The following is a 20807-nucleotide window of genomic DNA, read 5'->3' as shown; positions in this document are numbered from 1 at the left end:
CCCGAGAGAAGGAATGATCTGAATACAAATATGCTGTCTGAAAAACAGCAAAGTTAGCAGGGCTCTCATATTGACTGGGACTATTTTTTTCTTCTTCTTCTGGTTGATAACAGTCCTCCGAAATGTTACTGGATACGTAAGTTGCGACACATTCTCACTCCCAACTCAGGACTGATCCAGTGAGGTGCTACCTTTAATTTTTTGACCACACTATAAAAAAAAAATATTTGTATAAAAACCACAAGAAAAGAAAAAAAACATTGTTGGGGCCAATTTCCCGTGTTGATTTGTTTTGAGAAAGTGTTAGTACCTTGGCATGCAGCTGAATCAAGTCTGTGCCTGATTAAAGATTAAAGTGTGTATGTGTTTCCATTTTGACAGGCTGCTTTCACTTGCAAGGCCTTTGCGACGAATAAAACTCCTGATACTCACTATCTCTAAGACTTTACCAAATTCTCCACACACTAAATCTTAGCAGATCTTATATGCTAAAAAAGAAAAATTGGGCCTAACAATTGAAAGGCTGCTGAACATAAGCTCTGCATAGTGTCCGCCCACCTCTGGCTGGTTGCCCCAGCGGAGAGACAGAGGAGCTACTGGCTCGTGGTGTAAGGAAGAAATGTCTGGCTGTCTAGTTCCAGCGTCAAGCCAGATGCTCTGTGGTTCACTGTGTAAACCAACTTGCATCTGTTTATTGGCCTTCCAAAATGTTTGTTACCGCTGTATTCATTATGGTCTTGGTAGGTCCTGGACCCCCTGTCTTCTTAATAAGCTCTATGACTGGGATGGCAGGTATTTTGATACAGAGAGGGAGCGATCTCGTCTGAGGCCAACTGTTGGCGAGATGTTGACTGATTAGAATATCAGACCTCCCGGGAAAATGTGAAGGTTTTGTGTCATTTGAAAAGCATCCTGGAAACTATTTCTTAGCACTGCATTTAAATTATTTACACAACCCACACTCATTAGGCTGCGATGGAGGGTATAAGCTCACATTTGTATTAAAGGAACCCGATGACGTGAATCCAAAGACGCACATAAGTAAAACAAACTAAACGAATCTGGTGTTTTAAGAGATGTGGTTCTATTGGTCATAAAGCCCTGTATGGTGAATCACTGGAGGTCAAATCTTAAGCACCTCTTTAATTTGCCACTTTATCACTGATCTATTTTCAACAAAACACCTATATGCAGGAATGTATAGAAAAACACAACAAAAAAAAGAAACCAAACCAGTCACTGAAGAGTTAAACAAGGTGTCTCCCTTAATTACAGGAGTCTGAACTGGCCTCAGGCAGGAGAAGCCTTGACCCTTAGCAGGATCCAGATGTGGTGGTCCCAAGGGTGGGGGCCCTCGGCCCCACCAGACCCCCAACGAGAGAGCAGACTAGCCGGTCCTGCTGTCAGTCGTTGCGGCGGCGCAGTCTCTGTTTAGCCACTCTCAAGGCAGAACTTCAACACTGCAAAAAATATCCATCATCACAATTTCAACTAAATCGTATTATATTGTTAAACTTTGTTTTTAAATGTTAGTGTAATGAGAAACATTTAATTTGATTCAATTTAAAGTTTTTCTTTTTATCAAATGTGATTTTCTGGAATGGTCGATTATTAGAAAGTCACTGAAATAGTACAATCTGGAGTGGTTTTTCATTTAAATTTCTAAATCTATATTGTTCGATATGCGTTTCATTTGTCACTGAAATGCTGAATGTGCTGTGAAAAAAAGGACGTTTCTTGCAGTGTTATTGGTCTGGTCACGTTCAGACCTGGCTCCATGTCTAGCATCTGCACTAAAATTATGCTTGAATTGATGAGGGCAATTTCATAGGGCAGACGAAAAGGGGGGGGGGGGGGGGGGGGGGGGAGAAATACCTATGTGGGGGTGGGGATTAAGGGATTTTTCTTTTTAGGCGCAAGCAAGTATAAGGGAAAACCATTGAATAACAACAGCAAACCCATTACTATAATACTAATGCATTGAATACAGTCGTGTCCCATTTTCAACTGTGCCTTTGTTTGCATTGTATCCATTCATTCCTGCGCTGAACAGCAGACGCACACGTGTTGAGCAGACCCTCAGACTGTAGTGCGGTTAGGAGCTGAATGCTTGGGTTTTATTAATGGTGTTTCAGGGAAACTTCACAGAGAGATGTAACAAAAAAAAAGACAAGGTGTCTTGCCATAGGTGTTCATGGTTTCAATCCGGTTTTGATTTAGAGCTCGCTCAGCAGTAAGAGAGAAGCATCTGTCCACATTAAAATAGAAACTTTATTTCATGTATCACTTTCGCTATGAAATATAGGACAAAACAGAGAACCGGCTGATTTACAGAAGGATGGATGGAGGCATGGCCAGATGGAAGTTTGAAGTGTAGGCGTGAACCAAAAGCGCTCCAGAACACGGGATCACATAATTTAAGAGTGCCCTGCGACAGTAAGCCTCATTCCCCCCAAAAAAAAAACTCAGTTAAATGTGTGGAGAAATAACTCATAACTTGGACAAATAGAAAACACTTCCACACCATCTGTGACACTACTGGGAAAGCAAAACACACAAGCCTATTCTACAGCGGGCAACACGCAATGGCTGTGCACGACGCAGGCAGTCATCCTGTAAATATTTCCGAGCAGAAAAACATAACAGCGGAGCGAACACTCAATTGTTTTCCCCGCTTATCTCTCTGGGACAGTATCCTGCTTTTTTGAAGGCAGGGCTTTCGGTGACACACAGCTTCCTCTTCAACCTTCTCAACAGTGGTGACTTCACTTCCCAAATTTAGAAGGAGAGAAAAAACTCAATCCGGTAAAAAGTGTCTCTTTCTCCCCGCCACATACCGGGGCTGGAATTAATTCAGGAGCGTGTCATGTTTGGGATATTGTCGGGGTCCGCTGAAAATTGCGCAAAATGGACGGAACTATTAAGGTAAGGGTGGAGAACGGGGTGTATGAGTTTGTGGGAGAATGCTTTTTCGGAGTTGCGCCTCCTTTTTTAAGCAATGGGTTGAAATGCCCCTCTGTGTCGGTCTGTGAGCTGGGACCTCCAATCTGACGACGATGAGCGGCTTTCTTCTCTCTGTCTGAAAGCGGTAACCAGATTTCCTTATTTTCCTCTTTATTTGAAAGGACTCCTCTTTTTTTTAATAAACTGCCCTGTTGTGAGGATACGTTAAATTGTGGATTCAGGGCTAAATCGGAATCACGCTTTGGATTTTGGGGGACCAAGCGCAAAATTACGCACGTCTGGAATAGGCAATAAGGAGTGGCTATTTCTTTTAGACACGCAGAATATACTTTCATATAAGTACAAGTAATCCACGAGGTCGACGATTTGGTTTAGTCTGGACAGCGAACGGGGATTGAGCAATATCCATGACTGGATGTACCGCTGGATACGATGTGTCGAGCTGCGCAACAGCGGTGTGGCACATCGCCCGGCTAGGTCCGAAGATCCTGTCGTGGGTCAAAAAAAAAGTGTGATGGTTTTGTATTCACAAAAGAAATACCCTTTCTCCCTGTGTTGCTGTTGATAATTGTAACTTATCTCCCCCCGTTTCACTGAGAGTTTTGTGAAAGTGTAAGGAAAGCTGTCATTTGGTAACTTCATGCGGTAACTGCTCAGTTTGCAACACTTAAAACCCACACGCTTCACAATGATACCCTGGCTTGCTCCTTATATAGTTACACAACTATTTTGAAACGGTATGTTGGTAGCAAGAGCGCCGGTCTACATTAACTTTGGCTACTGGCCCCCGACAGTCAAATTCCAGATGCAGTATGGCTGCAGCCACCAGATGTTGAATGGCAAGTCACCCTGCGATGCGTTTGGTCTGTGTCCTCCGGTTAACAAGTGTATGAGCTCAGAAGAATGCAGCGTCTGCAAAAGTAATGCGACGTGTTTTCTTTTGGAAATTTAAAGTAGCGGGTTTGTGGCGGCTGGGTGTGGTGTGAGTTTTGGAAGAGTGTAAACGTTGGCCAGACAAAAATGTCAGGCTGCATAGTCACTTCAGTCCCGTCATTCAGCGTTCACAGCGCTGTGACTGTTTTGTTCTGTGTCGGGGATGAAAGCCATGCTGCAGGAGGACATTGATGTCTCAGCCTGGATGTTTGTAACAAAGCAAAGGGGCTGTGACAATTACTGCAGTCATAATTGAATCCTTGGGTGTAAATGACTGGCCGCTGTAGCTGCATTCATGCTCGCTAAAAGAAAGGACGGGCTCTCTAGCCATGAGAGCTTCCTGCTCCACACAATCTTTTCCTGACAGGTTTCCTCTTCCTCCTTAAACAAAAGACAGGAATGCCCCCCCCCCCCCTCTGGGTGTCTCCTGCTAGATTGGCTGTGTGTGAACGTCAAACAATCACACGTGTAGTCTGGATGTGGAGCTATTGCATATATCCAGTCTGCCCTAGACGCGTCGTGACGCATTTGGAGAGATAGACTTGGTTGATGTAAACACAACAGAGGTGGCTCCCAGCAGGTGTCACACTCGCACAATGCTTGTACTGGGGCATGCGGTTTAACAGTGGAGCTATGATTTATTTGATGTGTTTCCCCCTTTGTCATGTGGTCCTGCGGAAACATATACTGCAAAAGTAGAATTCTGATCTTATTCATGCTTTCAGAAAGCAAGAGTTTTTTTACTGAATATGTGCATGGTTCTCGGGAGGAATTCATCTTGATTGTTTAAGTGGCAAACTCTCTGTGGACATTGTGAGGCAGACAGAAAACTGTCTGTAACTCTCGGTGTGTGTGTGTGTGTGTGTGTGTGTTCCCCACCGATACTGGAAAGAAAACTGAGGGACTGCTCTGTCATCCTCTCAGCTTCTCCTCATCAGAGTAGTGCGATCCTATTTTTAAATTAAAAAAACCTCTACAATCTCGATAGGCACGCACCACTTGCCAATCATGGTTTCAATTGCACAGGCTGATATGTCACTGTAAATATAACATGCAACAGTCATAGTGGCTCAGTAAGCCCTTATCGGGCTGTAATGAGACATTCCCTCACTCTTCCACACTTTATCATCCACAGACTAGCTGGTGTGCTCTGCTCAGATAGTGAGTCCTGCTGCCAGCCTTCAGACTATGATGGATCCCCTGATGAAATCACTGGAAAATCTAATTTTGGCAAAATGGTTAAATGCTCTGGAGAGGTTCAGCTATTTTAAATCCACCCATTAATCTGAGGAGTAGTATTTCATTGAATTAGTATACAAATTAGTATACAAATGCTTTTTTTGTGGCATAGACAAAGCTTTCCAACTGTCTGCGGAAAAAAAAAAATCTCCCAATGAGGAGTTTGACTTGTCAATCTGCTTTAAAATAGAAGACAGGTGCCTTTTATTCCAGTGTGTTTACAAGCTGTCACACTTAGTAAATCTTTGTATACTTTACTTTGTGTAGACATATAGTCGGTCTGTGGCATTACAACAGAGGGCACTATAGTGCAATTACAAATTAAAACCCCTTTTCCACTGCAAAGGTCACCATAACTTGATTTAATGAATTGTACTAATTGAAGGCTTCACCTGTCCCTTTCTTTTATTAGATCAGTTTTAACGGAAATTATCTGCAATGATTTTAAACCTATTTACAATGATTTCAACTTTAGTAATTATGGAAAAGCACTGAAGGAAATGGTTGCCAATCAGTATCAAAGTACATGGTTCAAATATTAGATCAAGTATTGGCAAAGCGATTGATCAATGTTTTAGTTTTGCTGATCATATCCAAATTTTGCGAAACAAAATTATTTTGTCATGCTTATGCTTTCTCTTTCATTAATCGAGAGTATCTAGTAAATTCAGCATCATTTTGTCTGCGTTTGTAATGTATAAAGTAGCTCTCACTGCCATAAAAGCCACGCAGGTTGTGATTGTTGCGGTTCATGGAAAGTTAAAGGAAACGCATGTTGTATCTTTCAATTCAGTGTGAAAATGGAGTTGGTGAAAGAGCATCCCTGCCATTTATAGTCACTGCAGTGTTTTGGTGTATGCGATTACAGAGTATTCCACATACATTATTAAAGTCACCTTCTAGTTGTACCACTTTTGCTACAAAAAGAGACATTTATCATCCAAACAAGGATAAGTTAAATGTTCTTGCATGACATGTCTTAGAATGGAATGATCCTGAAGTTATGTGAGATTATGAGGATATTGCTTTCATAGAAGCAACTATTTACAGATTGCAAAAAGCTACATGTTGGAAATACTGATCAATGAATATTAAGTAGCATTTCCCCCCCCCCGAAGCAGATATGTGGCATTTTGGAATGAAATAATTCAGTCCTCGGGAATTAGACACGTCTCGGCCTAAGCTGTGCCATCAGATCCAGATGTGCATCAGACCCGAGCCTAATCCCCAGCAGAAGCATATGACTGTAATGAATTCACTTAATATTCAGACTTTTTTTGTATTTGTTGGTTTGATCGTTGTTAACAATGATGGATGGAACAATTGTAACATGGGTTGACTAATCAAGTTATTGTTAAGCAGTATCCCCACTCAGTGCCATCTAACACTTGCCTGGCACCAGTCTGAGATGGTGACATTGCCCAACTCTGTTTATTGTCAAACACTAAGCGGTGACATCTGTATGTTGAAATGTAACACACCAAGTACACAATCCATGTTTTACTTCCAAGACATTACACGAGGAGCGCTCACGTAATATGTTGGCCAGCCACGAGTGTCTGCGTTTGTTTTCTTTAATAAACTTACATTGCTCCAGCTGAGCTACAGCAGAGGGGTCAGTGTAGCTGCGACCCCCCCCACCCCCCCCTTGCTTCTGTTGAGTCTTCAGCTAAGGAGGGAAGCCCAACGCTCAGACGCTCAGACCGAACAGAAAGATCGGGGCATGTCAGGGGATTTTTGGGTCCAATGAAGTCAAGAATGAGCATGGAGGAAATGATTACACAACCAGGAATCTGGGAAATTTGGTTTGGAATATTTGGAATTGTCAGCCCATACAGACTTTGTGAAGTAATTTTTTGGTTTTAGTTCTGAACCAATGGTTCATTAATGGTAGAAAAACTGTATGTATTGACTGATAGTGGTAATAAACCAGCACCGTGGTAGAGCCCAGCCTTACAACTCTCTTACTCCACTGTGGGCATGATTGAAGTCACCCTAACATCAACATCAACATCAACAGGAAGCTATTGCTACATGGGTTGTGTACACAAACTATTTGGATGCCAGACTGCGATATGACCCATAACTGCTCATAATTGCTGTAAACAAAAAATACTCAAGAGATTGAAAATGTGACGTCACAGGTGTCAAATGAAAGACTTGAGTTGTATCTGCTCATGAGTTTATTCTTATCATTCTTATGACATGGTTATGTCTCACCACTAGATACAGTTTGAAATTTGGGAAATACGCCTTATCGCTTTCAGAGTTAGATGTGAAGATTGCTACTACTCTCATATCTGTCTGTTAAGAAACTACAGTCAGGACACGGTAAGCCTAGCTTAGCACAGAGAACCAGGGGGAAGAAGCTAGCCTGGCTCTGTCCAAAACTAAAACTAGCTGCCTTCAAGAACCTCTAAAACCATTTAATGAAATGCCAGACAACCAACAGAGACACCGTGAAGTCACTTTGCCTATATCCAAAAAATGTAACCACATAAAACCACCTATAAAGGGTTAATTAGTATGCTTTAGAGGTGTTGGTAGGTGTATTTTGTCATATTTTAATGGCTAACAGTTTCCCCCTGCATCCAGCCTTTATGCTAAGCTAAGCTAACTAGCAGATAGTTGTAGCCTTATTCTAAATGGACAGACTTAAGAGTGTTGTCGATCTTCTTATCTAACCCTGCATTAAAGCAAATAAGAGTATATCACAAAATATTGAAGTACTCAATTTAAGTGTGTATTGGGTAGGATGGCTTTATATGGCCTATTTGGAAGCTCACATACTTGCACTTGTAAAGAGAGTCGAGAAAGTCATACCAAGTATTTGTTCCTTCCACCTACAGGAGGCGCTATCAGTAGTGAGTGAAGACCAGTCCCTATTTGAGCCTCCGTACGCTGCTGCTGCCCCTCTCCCCAAGACAGACATGACTGCATCTGGCACACAGGACTACGGCCAGACCCACAAAATCAACCCCTTACCCCCACAGCAGGAGTGGATCAACCAGCCAGTGAGGGTCAACGTCAAGAGAGAATATGAACACATGAATGGATCCAGGTATGGCATAACAACCACATCCTGTGTCTTACATTACTTTGTGTTCAGTGAGATAAGAGTTTGTATCCATTTTTATGAGACATATTCGACATTCGGTGGTCATCACTACAGCTACTGCCATACATGTTGCCATTAGTCATTCAACAGGCCATTTCTTTACCACAACAAACCTTCACTTTTTGCTTCTTATCTTCAGTATACTTGGCCCAAGCCAGTTTAGGGCTTATCCATCCCATGCCAAAATCAATGGCTGGAAAAGAAAACCAACAACACCCAATTTATCTGCTGATGATATTTTTACAATGTTCTCGTATGTGTGTGTGTGTGTGTGTTTGTGTAGCAGGGAGTCTCCAGTTGACTGCAGTGTGGGTAAATGCAATAAGCTTGTGGTGGGTAATGACACATCTCAGATGAACTATGGAAACTACATGGATGAGAAGAATGCCCCTCCCCCCAACATGACCACCAATGAGCGGAGAGTCATTGTACCTGCAGGTATGCAATAACAATAAGCATGTATATAATAAAAATAAATCATATCTGAGATGGATAAGGGTGAATATGGGTTATAAAACACTGTATCTGTACTCTCACTGCGTATTTATACAGGTGCTAATTGTTTCTTTGTGTTGCTACTGCGATTGCAGACAGAATCACTCTTCTGTTTTGGTATAATTTTGCCAGTGCTGTAAATGTTTTATGAGTCCCATTTCTATTTAGCTGGTTTGTGAGGTAAAGCATTGTTCCAATGTTTTAGGTCACTCATGGGAGCACGGCTGAATGCGTGCAGGTAGAGATGTCTGTTTGTCCGCCAGACCCATATATTTCTTCACTGGTTTCACAATTTGATCCAGTATGTGAAATATCACAGTTCACGGAGTAACAAGTGCAATTTCAGGGTTATAGCCTTTAGAAATTAGGTTTTAACACTTAAGTTGATTATGTTGCTACACGTAAGCCGCAGAGCCAAAGAGACTGACTTTCCCAAAATAAGCACACGTTGTTCATTTAATTAAAATTGAATGGCGCCTTGGTCAATTTTCCATTGTAAAGGCTATTCAAATGTTTGTGCCAAACTGATACAAACTCATCTATTAACCTAATAGGAGCTCCACATGGAGGCCACTCCCTAACCGCAAGTGGTATGTTTGGAGTTTTGGTTTCCAGATTAGGCTATGCAGTATATCAGACTGGGGTCAAGTTATATTCACAAATTCAATGCAAAACATACTTCAACATTTTAACAAACACAGGAACAGATTTCTGTGAAAGATCATTTATCTGAATAACAGTTATATGGCAAATCCTATTCATGTGGTTAAAACAAGACAAAGAATATTTACTACCTGAACAAGATCTGCGATTGATAAAAAATTCTGTTTCCAATTTGTTCATTGCTGCCCCTGCCTTTACCTTAGTCAGATATGAGGCTCTCCCAACTCTGTCTATCCTGGTGTCTGTCCAGGAACAGTTATTCTGGAGTCAATAAACTTCCCCTCTCTTCTGCAGACCCCTCCTTGTGGTCTCAGGACCATGTGCGCCAGTGGCTGGAGTGGGCCATCAAGGAGTACGGCCTGTTAGAGATCGACACGGCCATGTTTCAGAACACAGACGGCAAAGAGCTCTGCAAGATGGGCAAGGACGACTTTCTTCGGCTCACCACCATGTACAATGCCGAAGTGCTTCTCTCTCATCTCAATTACCTCAGGGAAAGTAAGTACACTTTGTGCAACTTAAACAGAAAGGCTAATCGAGAGGAACAATGGATGTTAATCAATTGATGGGTTATTGGAACAAATATTGGACTCCAACACAAATTGTTTTGACATTTGATTGATGATTGAAGATAATCAGATTTTTTGACAGTGTAAGGATAGTCATTTTGGTGAAATGCACCAATGTTTTACAGCCTGCTGTCTGTGCTGAAGTTGAAATCGGCATTGGCTTCCATCTCTGCCAAAGAATGGAAGCGAAAAAATCAACTTTCAGTGAGGACACGAGCCTCTTTTCATATACTTTTCTCTACTTTTGGATGAGAAGTGCAAGTGAAAAAATGCCAAACTCAAGCAAACAACACGACACATTTTTTTTTTTGTCACCACACTGTACTCATATTACCGTCAATACACAATGAAATTGCCTTTACTGGAAACTCATTTCTCCATAATGGCTACAGTATTAAGCAGAGCTGTGGAAACCAAGGGGTTTTCTCTCCCTTCTCAAGATAACCATCGACTACATCCCCCACTTGACTTTGCTGCGCCTTATTCCACATGGTCCAGAAAGATGAAGCCCAGGTGCATTGCCTCAGGAATCACGCTAGGCCCGTGTGTTCAGCACAGCAAAGAAAGTTGATCTGCAATTTGCAATGGAGGCAACTAAATTTGAGCCTCTTGCCTTTGAAGAGTTCCTCGGTGCAATCCTGCTTCATATGTTTCGGCGGGGAAACAAAGCCAATTTTCTGAGGCAGTATGCTAATTACATTTTGATATAAGATGTAACATCTGGTACGGCTGCTGCCTTGAATACACAGTGATGTCTAGTTCGGACAATAGGTATGTCTCCCGTTTACTTTGAAAATAAGCAGATCAGGAGTAATGTGATTGTTGTGCATAAAGAGAACAGTTTGTCCCATCTTTAAATTCTTTGCATTTGAGCTGCTTCTGCTGTAGGAATATCATGACACCACATTGGGTGGAGTAACTGATGGCTCAACTAAGTTTAGCATTACTCCCAAAAAATTTGCGATGGGCCTCTGTGTGATGTAATGGGAACTGCATTTAGTGGGTGTCAACAGTTTTCTCTGTGCGCGGCGTCTGGGCAGAGAGAGATGCCTGTCATGAGTATAACAGCCTCATTGTGCAGCGCTGCAGCGGGTGGATCTGTCTGACCGCCACTGGGCACACTCTGCAGAGCAGTTTTCATTATGGCCACTGGCTGCGTGACTTAGCCACAGCTTAGGCGTGCTGCACCGCGATTCTGCCCAATGCTGCCCGTTTTTTGATTTAGACCTTGTGTGTCTTGGAGACAGAGAAGATGTCTCGGGAATCCTCTCCACTTGCTGGTTGAAATTGCTTTGGATCCGTTCCCGACAATCAAAAAGATGTATGCTTCCGTCCCGTGCCTGGACAGACTGACCTGTTTTGGGGCAGCTCTCCGACAACCGAGCAGTGTGTATTATTGACACTGGGAGCCTAAGGGCAAGAGGAACCATGTTAGTAAATGAATGTCTCAGGAAGACTGAGACGGAGGAGGAAGAGGAGGAGGAGGGTTGAGGCTTCATGCAGACCCTGCAGGGCTGGTGATTTGGAAACTAAAGCTGCTCTCTCTTTTCCCCCCGCAGCACAAACAAACACAATCATAGACGAGGAGTAACCCCGTCCAGAAAATAGACCTCTGGCTTCACTCACGAGAGTTGGAGCTGAGCCGAGCTTCCAAAATACAGAAAAAGAGAGAGGAAGGGAAATACTGAGCCAAGCCCTGGAAGCATTAGTGATTACAGGTCATGTGATGTCTTCCTCCAACCCCATTCATTCTTCCCTATATTACCCCCCATTCATATCCAAAAAATCGATGCTGCAAGGTCCAATCATTTCATACACATCTGTGTACATCGTGTGTGTGTGTTTGGTTCTGTTTATTGAACCCCTGATTAACATTCCTCAGAGTCATTAAGCCCTGTACATACACTCGGCACTGGGCAGGGACACATTTCCCCACCCTACAGCAATACCATAACAAAACATTCCTGCCACGTCATGCGCTGAAATGTCGTTCAGACACCCACAACGGTGCAACCGCGGGCACAATCCGAACATCTTTCTAGCTACCCAGCTGCTTGCAGTAACAAGGGTAGTTGCCCGTGCATTATTTTGGCCTCATTGTTGGTCACTTATCCAGATTTTTATAAGTAATGGCTGCCCACATCCCAATGTGCTTTCAATTTGGGGTGCAATTTGAGAATTTGTTCAAATTAGTCTGTCAGGGAGGGACCACGGACTGTTTGCTTTATCGCACCCATGTAGGTCGGTTTGATACCACATGTGCTGGAAATGGAGCGGTGCAAAAAAAAAACTCAGACAATGAAAGACGGTATCCTCCGATACACAGAGATGTGAGAAGAGACAGGGACAAATAAAAGGGGAATGATGAGGGAAAGTAACGTGACATGAGAACTGAGAATCTACTGGCTCTGAAGAAACGTATAAGAGTACAAACTGAATGATGAAATAAAACCTTGACTGCTTTTACAGTAGTTATTTGAGGACAGGGGCCGGAGGGTGTGAGCAAGAGAAACAATAATAGAGAGTGAGTGTGATATAGAACAAAGAAGTCGAAGTGGGGGTGAAGTATTTTTTTAGAAGTGTGTGGAAACGGTCTGAGGTGGTTATGATTGAGTGTCTTTGGAGAATTGCAATAGTTCTGTTTCCCAGCTGTCGCCGGTGCTTGTATGTCTGGATGGATTTACAGTGAGGGAGTCAAGAGAGAGAGAGAGAGAGAGAGAGAGAGAGAGTGATAAGTCTGGGCTTCTGCACTGCTGTTGCTCGCTCCAGAGTGGGGGACATTCTCAAGCCCTCAATAGTTTATACAGACCATAAACATCTGGGCTCGAAGGCTGAGTAGGGAAAAAGGAGGTCTGGAGAGCGCTCTCTCGTTCTCTTTCTCTCTCTCTCTCCCATTTCTCCCCTCACAACATTTTTATTGAGCTCCCCTTGCATTAGTTCCTTCTATTGGCAGATTATCACTGGTGCACAGGGGCTCAACAGCCTGGCTCTGCGCCCTTTACTGTTAGCTGTCTGCAGTTAGCCACCATTACAGAGCAGTCTGCGGCTGCTCTCTTGACTGCTGGGGTTCAGGCACTTAGCACTACAAGAATTTATGTACATATCACATTAGCATAAGCTGCGGTGGATAATAAGCAGTTGCTATTTGTGTAAACACTGAGATGAGCTCAGCTGTAATTAAAGCTAGCTGCTCAGAGTTGTATTATAATTGTGATTGCAACCCAATCGCCAGTTAAGAATGTCGATTTTGGGGCAATTCTGCAAAACCTTGAATTTCAGTCAGTGATGTTTTTTAAAAGTTAACCACACACAACTTGTAACAGTCCTGGTACTGGGCTTTTTGTCGTACTTTGTTTCCTATTTTAGTTTGAAAGTCCTCTCCTCTTGTTTCTTGTTTATTTCACCTGTTGCTCGTTAGCCCTGCTGTCACCTGTACCTCGTTATCTTATGTAATCTTGTTATCCTTGTGTATAGTCTCTGTGCTCCCATTGTCTTTTGTCAGTACGTCTGCGTTGTCTTCACTTGGAGTTTTGTTCACCTGTAACTTATTGCCTGTTGTTAGAGCCTGTTTTTTAGATTCTCGGCTTGTAAGTATTTTCTTTGTATCCGCCAGTCTGAATCTGCGTTTCTCCTTTCTGCCTGTGCTGCTTCATGCATTGCAACATTCAGCAAAGAAGACACCAGTGGGGTTGAGTTTGCGGTGCTGTTCCAAAAAAGCTGGACGTAGTCTGTGGAAATTTTGGATTTGACTGTTGTTTTTGCTTTGGCAAATATGTTCCCACTTGAGTAATTAGTAAAGTAATGTAAAATAAAATAAATACTCAAGCAACTTCCCCAACACTGCTAACAAACGATTCATTTTTAACAGTTGAGGCCGTGACAAATGGACTTGTTGCAAATATCTATCTATGGAAGACTGGTATGAAGATGGCCAGTGGTGCAACTTAAAAGGATGACTTACTGTTGGCTGGAGCCCAGTGGGCTGCCTCGAGGAAGCACAATTCCCAAAACTGGGTGACTGAGACCCTCGGTTTGTTGACAAATCTCAGACCACATGTTTGAGGCAGCGGTGTCTATAGCTCCGCAGAATAAACAGCAGGGGCCTGATGGAGGTCAATCACAATGCTGAACAAGCCCCAAAACATCTCAATATTATGGGCGTGCAAAAACTGGAAGACGGGGCCCTTTTTAAAGGAGCCATCAGTCATAGGAAGGAGAGAAAAGAAAATTGTTTGTGGATGTTATGTAATCTTACAGACTCTGAGCAGATGTGACTGGAGAGGGGAAGAGAGAGTGAGGGTCTTAAAGGCTGAACACTGGCCAGTTCTCCCTCTGTGCTGTCAGATTACCAGGACATGTTTGTTTTCTGAGTGAGGAAGAAGCCGTCCAAATAAATAGGCAGCACAGCCAAGACTCCCTCCACCAAACTGTCAGCTGTGGGGTCTTTCTCTCTCTCCTCTCTCTCTCCCCCTCTCACTCACTCTCCCCTACTCCGTCACTAACTCTCACTCTTGCTCGTACAGCCCTGAATTTCTCTGTGGGATGATTTGAGGTTTTCTCAGCAATGCTGCCTGTCTGGGTCAGGCCACATATGTGGCACACAGCAGGAAAAGGGTTAACAGCCCCCTCCTTCCCCTTTCCCTCTGATTTTCCTGTGCCGTCTGTTCATCTTTCTCTTACACTTTCTCCCTCATTCCAAAGCTTTTGGTGGCTCGCTTGCCCTCGTGCGCTTATACACTCTGCGTGTGGAATTATTTTTGTACGGGGAGCTGCGTTTGATTGCTGTGCAGGGACCCATGCCTCATACAATGGCTCCCCTGTTCTGAGGCCCCCAGGTTTCTAAACTAGACCCAGAGCCTTGGGGGTGCTGTGGAGTCGGTAGATTGGGAGGGGTGGGGTGTTGGGAGGTTAGAATACATTTGTGGAGCACCCCACTCTTTCCCCCCCCAGCCACCCCCTAAAAAAACAGACCCCTAGTCTGCCATCATGAGCCCCTTCATCCCCCTAACCCCACCGCTAGTAGCACAGCAAGTTAGGAACGGGTCTTTCTTCGAATCTCAAGCACATCACAAATTTATTTTTGCTTTTGGAGTTTTTTTGTTCTTTTTCAGATTTGCGCATTCAAAAAATGTATCTTCCTTACGCAGCAGCTCTCCGTGGCCGTCTCGCTGCTAAAGCGTTTCACTCCCCATGCAGTAGCTGTTCTTGTGTTTTCACTGTGCATTTCTGGCTCTGTTTTTCCACTCGCTGATTTATGCCTGGGGGCAGCTAAAATTAAGAGAGCATTTTGGTGCCGCCCAGGGTGCCTGAGTAAGTGGAGGAATGCGGCGCAGAGTTTTGCTCCATAAGGTGAAATGAATAGGCGGCCATATGCAGACTCTTGCCTCTCTGACTTTATTATTCAGGAATCGGGTTTTGCAGTTAAAATGCTGACAGGCAATGGGGTTTGTCCTACATTTAAATGGCTGACTGTGTGCTGGATTTGCTTATTTAGGACTAGATGTATGTATCATGAATTTCTTTATTTCTGAGATTATTTTTTAAGACAAAACTTGAACACAATTCAAGAAATAAAAATGGGTCCATAGTGCTGCTTGTCAGTAATTGAGCTGAGCCTACTACTGCCACCTGCTGACTTTTGTTATACAGTACCTTTAAGCTTTTAAATATTGTTTAATGTATACCTTTAATCACTTGATGATGTTGTGTTAGAGTTTATAAAAAATTGTATATTTCTTATATAGTTTTTGATATGGTAGTTTTAGTCGTAATTTGTCTGTAGTACAGGGCGGATGAGACATTGTTTTGTCTTACTATGCTCTCTTTTGTCTCACTTCATTACAGGTAGCTCATCATTATCCTACAACACGCCATCTCACACAGACCCATCCCCACGTCTGGTTGCCAAAGAGGGTAGGGACACAATCTTTTTTTTTTCATCCTTTGTGCTTTATCTTAATATCCATCTGTGTGTGTGTGTGTGTGTATTTGGGCTGATGTAACTGTAATATCAGGGGAGCACGGTGAGATTGTTTGACTACCTAAATAGAAGAATGACAAAAACACTGCTTCACAGTACCTGCCAGCTTCAGACAAGTAGATACAAATGGATACACACAGAGAGCACACACTTGATGATACAGACCACTTACACAAATCCAAAGCACATGCAGTAACCGGTTTGCCAAAGCTCTGTGCAGGTGCACCTTTTGTGTTGTTTGAATAACAAGGGCCAAGCTGCTGCAGCAGACCCTGCCATTCAGAACTGCTACCTGAACACTGTGACGCATAATAGCTCAGAGGGGACGTGTCAGAATAGAGGCGTTTTAACCAGAAGACAAAAGCAGTGTGCTGATGAGTTCAATCTGCAGCAGCATGGGCGAAAACAGACGGTGAATGTGACGATTGTGGGAGAGAAGAGGGGCGTATGAAGTGTGAATAAGGTTGTTTGACAGGCATCAGGGACAGGTGCGGAAGCAAGTACATGTGTGGTAAACATGGCAGAAGAGCCCGCTTTAGACGAGACTGGAGTGGAAAGAAGTGTATAGAAGTGTGCGTGTTAACTCACCACTTGTTATTTTGCACTTTTACACATTTTGCACTACAGAATAGATAGATGGATAGATATATACGTTATTCATCCCCAGGGGGAAATGTGTTCAATGCCATCTCTAAGTGTTACATTGTTTTTTTTATGAGATTACTTTCACAAAATGTTCTAGTAATATACCACTAATTCAGTTTTTATTCATCAATAAAATATCTGTACATTAGTTGAGGTTATTTTACTTGTTTTGAACTCAACTTTACTAAAAAATGTTATTCATGTTTGTTTAATTCTTTCTATTTTCAACATATTGACCGCTCGTTCGAACGGGAAGAATAGGTCACCTTATGTTGACTTTTGTCATGGAGAGTTTTTTGTTTTTTTTAACAGTGCATAATATTTCCGTAGTTAATGTAAACATAAAAAAAACATCATTAAAATGGATTTGTTTGTGTTATAAGTTGAACTGCTTGGGTGAATGTTTTTCACAGGTGTCTTAGCTTAGACAAAAATATCCAGTTCGCTCATCGAATCAGCATTTATATTTACAAACCTGCAGTAAAGTATAAATGCAGCAGCCAAATGAGACCTGTTGCAGTGTTGGTAATGTTACACCAGCGAAATTCTTTCAAAAGCCGAGCTGAGTTACTGAGAACAACACCCACAGCAGCACTGGATGAGTGTCTCTTTCCTCTGGATGCCTTTTCACTCTACAAACATTATTTTGTGCTGACACAACACCAGCTAGGCGAAAGCTGCCCTGCGTATCAGTTAAAAAAAAAAAAAAAAACACTACACATCCTTTACATCGGCTATATGGTGTCACCACCAGAGACGGGAGAAAGGACTGCAATAACAGCGATAGCCTTGCTCACAGGATGAGGGGCCCTATCGAGGCAGGAGGAGAGGAAACACTAAGTCTGATAAGTGTCCGAGAATGCCCTCTGCCTCTCTCTATCTGCGCCAGTGGTGAGCGTTAGCAGGCAGCGGACTTGTTCTCTCCAGGCTTCAATACCAATAGAGCAATGGGCAGGCCAGATAAGATTCTGCTCAGTCACCCCCGACCCCGGTCTTCCTGGTTCTCAGCGCCAGGTATTTGGACTGGCAGGAATACACGGTCACTCCCTTCAACAGCATTTCCCTTTCACAAGAGGTGACTTCTATAATGGGCTCCTGTAACACTGGTTGTGCCTCCTCTCGTGTCCCGTGATCCCGTAGCCAATGAACAGCGTCTAGCTGAGGGAAAGCCTGTGTCTCCTACAGGGTGACTTTTCAAGAATTCGGGAACACGACCAACGTATCAAATTGATACCCGTCCAATTTTAAATGGATCACTTTGTTTCAAGTTATTTACATTCATCCTAAAGTTCTGCAACAACAATGTTTTGCAATTGCAAATACACAAGAACTGGTACTCCGGGCTTGATTATTGAAACCACTAACCACTAAGTGTAGACTATGTAATTGGCAGGTATGCTAAACCACATGCACACTGTCTGCTTCACACAAGTTTGAAATTCACACATTTTGGCAAATAACTACACCCAGTCATCTACATTAGACATGTCATTCAAAACTAAGTATTTTTGTGTTGTTTGATGCTTGAAATACCACACTCAATTATCCATCACCAAATGACCACACCTGAAACCAATTAGATTACTTAGAAATCACAAGCAAAAGGATTCCAGTTTGCTGCCTGGTGCGCACAACAATGGAGGCTTATTTTGGAGAGAGAATTGGATGACTGTAATGGCAATATACTGCATTTTCAGTTATAATAGTCTATTTCAACAGCATGCTACACGTTTAAAATGCGAGATAGTGTTTAATACATCAGTGTGTAGTTGACATGTGGAGAGAGCTAAACATGTTCTGTTTGTGTGTAAAGTTAAGATGCAAAAATATATATATTTTTATTTTATTTTATTTTTTTTTTTTTTTAATGAAGTTTATGGAATTTGGGGTAGATTTTTTTTTTTTTTTTTTTTAGTGTGTAATAGTTTTGACAAACAGTGCCCTAGTTTCGGAATTATGTGCATGATGAACCAGATTTGAATATTACTAAGTGCTGCAAAATTAAGTGATAAAGTGAAATAACATAAAGAAAAAAACCTAGAGATCGGGGGATTGTGACTCAACAATAAAATAAGTCTTTCTCCACGGATAAGCCTTTATCAAAATTTCCTCAGATCAGCATTGCCAGATGTTCAAGTTCACATTGCCCTTCAAGAACAGTCAAATACCATACAGGCTCTTTGGGGTAGAGTAAGCACGAGCATGCAGCAGGAGACCACCCTTAATCTGCTCCAGACTCTGTGGTGTAAAATGCAATGTTATGAATAAAAGAGAGCATATAAAACACGGAATGCTGCAGCTATGAAAGGGTGTGTGAGTGTGTGTGTATCTAAAGTCTATGTATTTGTCTGTGGATGTGTGTGTGGGTGGGTTCCTGCATGTCTTAATGCAGCATGTGTTACAGTGGGTATGTGTTTTGTTTGTGGTATTATCTCTGTGTTAATGATTGCATATGATACGCCGTTGTTTCTCTGCAATGAGTCTTCCATTTTTAGCTTCTGTTTAGGTGCTGCTATGAACTTTTGGAATTTCATAATTTGCAGCGTGGGCATTCATATTCTCCTCTGCATGTCTCTCAACTCTTGCCAAGTAAAAGTGGCAATACAGCTGGAAGTGCGGCTTTATGTGTACAAGCTGTCCTACATTTATGACTTTCAATTGCTCCCCTTCGCATTTTGAAAATAAAGAAAAAATCAAAAGACGCAATTCTCTCTTCAAAAAAAAATATTAACAACAACATTGCACCAAACTTGCATATGCAATAATTATGTTATTTATGTGCAGCAGTGTTGCAGTCCCCTGTTGCTCTGAACAATTTTTTTTTGTTTTCCGTTGCTTCTCTGTCTCCTGTACTTCTTTCTCCTCCTCTTATGGCTCATCCGTCGCACAGATGGCTTTTTAAAGCACCTGTATTACAGTATTAAAAAGTTTGCCCTGTCTGGGTCTCTCTCTCCCTGGATCAGACACTCTACCTCCCTCTCCTCTGTCTCTCTGTCTATCTCAGCCTCTCTACTCAGTTGTTCTCTCTCTCTCTCCGTCTCTTGCCTCCCGCTGTCTTTCTCTGTCTCTTGGCCTCTCTGTCTAGCGCTCGGGCCTTGTTTTGACTAACGTGTCTTGCAGTCGAAGTCTCCCAGGAGTGTGCACCACACCCCAGACCAGAGTGGAAACTGGCTCAAGTCGCAGTCAGAGCGAGGCCTGGAAAAATGAAGGGGGTGGGGGGGGGGGGGGGGGGGGGTGGGTAGGTTGTTGGGGAAGAGCCGGCTCTGTGCACTTTCAGGTCTGCCTTTGCGAGTACCCCCGACCACTTGGCCACTACGTTTTGCATGTGCTGCTCATTCCTTCTTCTGCACTTCTGCTTCCCTACATTTCACTCACTGTAATTTGCTACCAACAACAACAACAACACCACCATGGGTATCTACAAGACGTGGATGAGCCCATATTACTGGGCATCTCCGCCAGCCCATTCCAGCTGGGCTGTGCAGCCCTTGTTTTCTTTTCAAATTCCAGTTGTGTTTTCATCTGACTTGTTTTATTATTTTTTTTTCTCTTCTTTCTATTTCAAGCCTTTTTATGCCCTTAGTCACTCTGTCTCCATCCTCATGTCTGCCTCACAATAAAGTCTCTTTCTGTGACTCCCTCACCTTCTTTCTCATCTCTGCTTCATTTGTCTCTGCTTCTCCCCCCGTGACCGTCTCTGTTTGTAGCCTCCTCTCTTCACGTATGGAGGTAGCCCCGTTGTGTTTTTTTTTCGGGGTGGTGGAGAGTGGATGGAGGGGGGCTGGCGGTGAGTAGAGGGGAAAAAAGGGCCAGTAAAACAAAGAGAGGTTGTCTGCAGGCGAGGCAGGCAGGAAACGCAAGTCTCCCAGGACTCTCCCCCAGTCACTGCTCCTTGGCTATCCTGCCGGCCCACACCAGATTGAACCTGACAGCCCCGCTGAGCCACGGCAGCCCGCTTGTTATTTGTCTCTTTTCTCCCCTTTTCTCTCTATTACACTCTCCTTTCATTCTTTTGATCATATTCTAATTCATTCACTTTTTTTTCAGCTTCATTGCAAGCTCATATCCTTCAGTTAATTCATCGGTATGGTTTTGGACCATCACTTGTACCGTCTTACTTCTACTCTTTTAGGTTACGGGGACCAGAACCCATGTAGTCGTCTGCAGAAGGGAATGGGCCTTTGCTGAAAAAAGTTGAGAA

At 42.9% G+C, this 20807-nt stretch overlaps 1 protein-coding gene across 5 annotated transcripts in view; it reads left to right on the top strand.

Annotated features, from left to right (window-relative positions):
• Positions 1–20807, top strand: part of fli1 (Fli-1 proto-oncogene, ETS transcription factor) — a 32897-nt gene that overhangs the window by 3529 nt on the left and 8561 nt on the right. The window contains exons 1-5 of one of the 5 annotated variants that reach the window (XM_076099976.1): positions 2764–2925; positions 7986–8197; positions 8541–8692; positions 9707–9910; positions 15826–15894. In XM_076099976.1, coding sequence (XP_075956091.1) covers positions 2908–2925; positions 7986–8197; positions 8541–8692; positions 9707–9910; positions 15826–15894 — 655 coding nt within the window. In that variant the 5' untranslated portion in view covers positions 2764–2907. The other 4 variants (XM_076099975.1, XM_076099977.1, XM_076099974.1 and 1 more) reach the window with 4 other exon arrangements.

Source organism: Anarhichas minor, unplaced genomic scaffold (assembly GCF_050575085.1).
Source record: "Anarhichas minor isolate MPS153535 unplaced genomic scaffold, ASM5057508v1 ptg000026l, whole genome shotgun sequence".
In the NCBI taxonomy this organism is placed as follows: Eukaryota; Metazoa; Chordata; class Actinopteri; order Perciformes; family Anarhichadidae; genus Anarhichas; species Anarhichas minor.
This window is presented reverse-complemented; position numbering and strand designations above follow the sequence as displayed.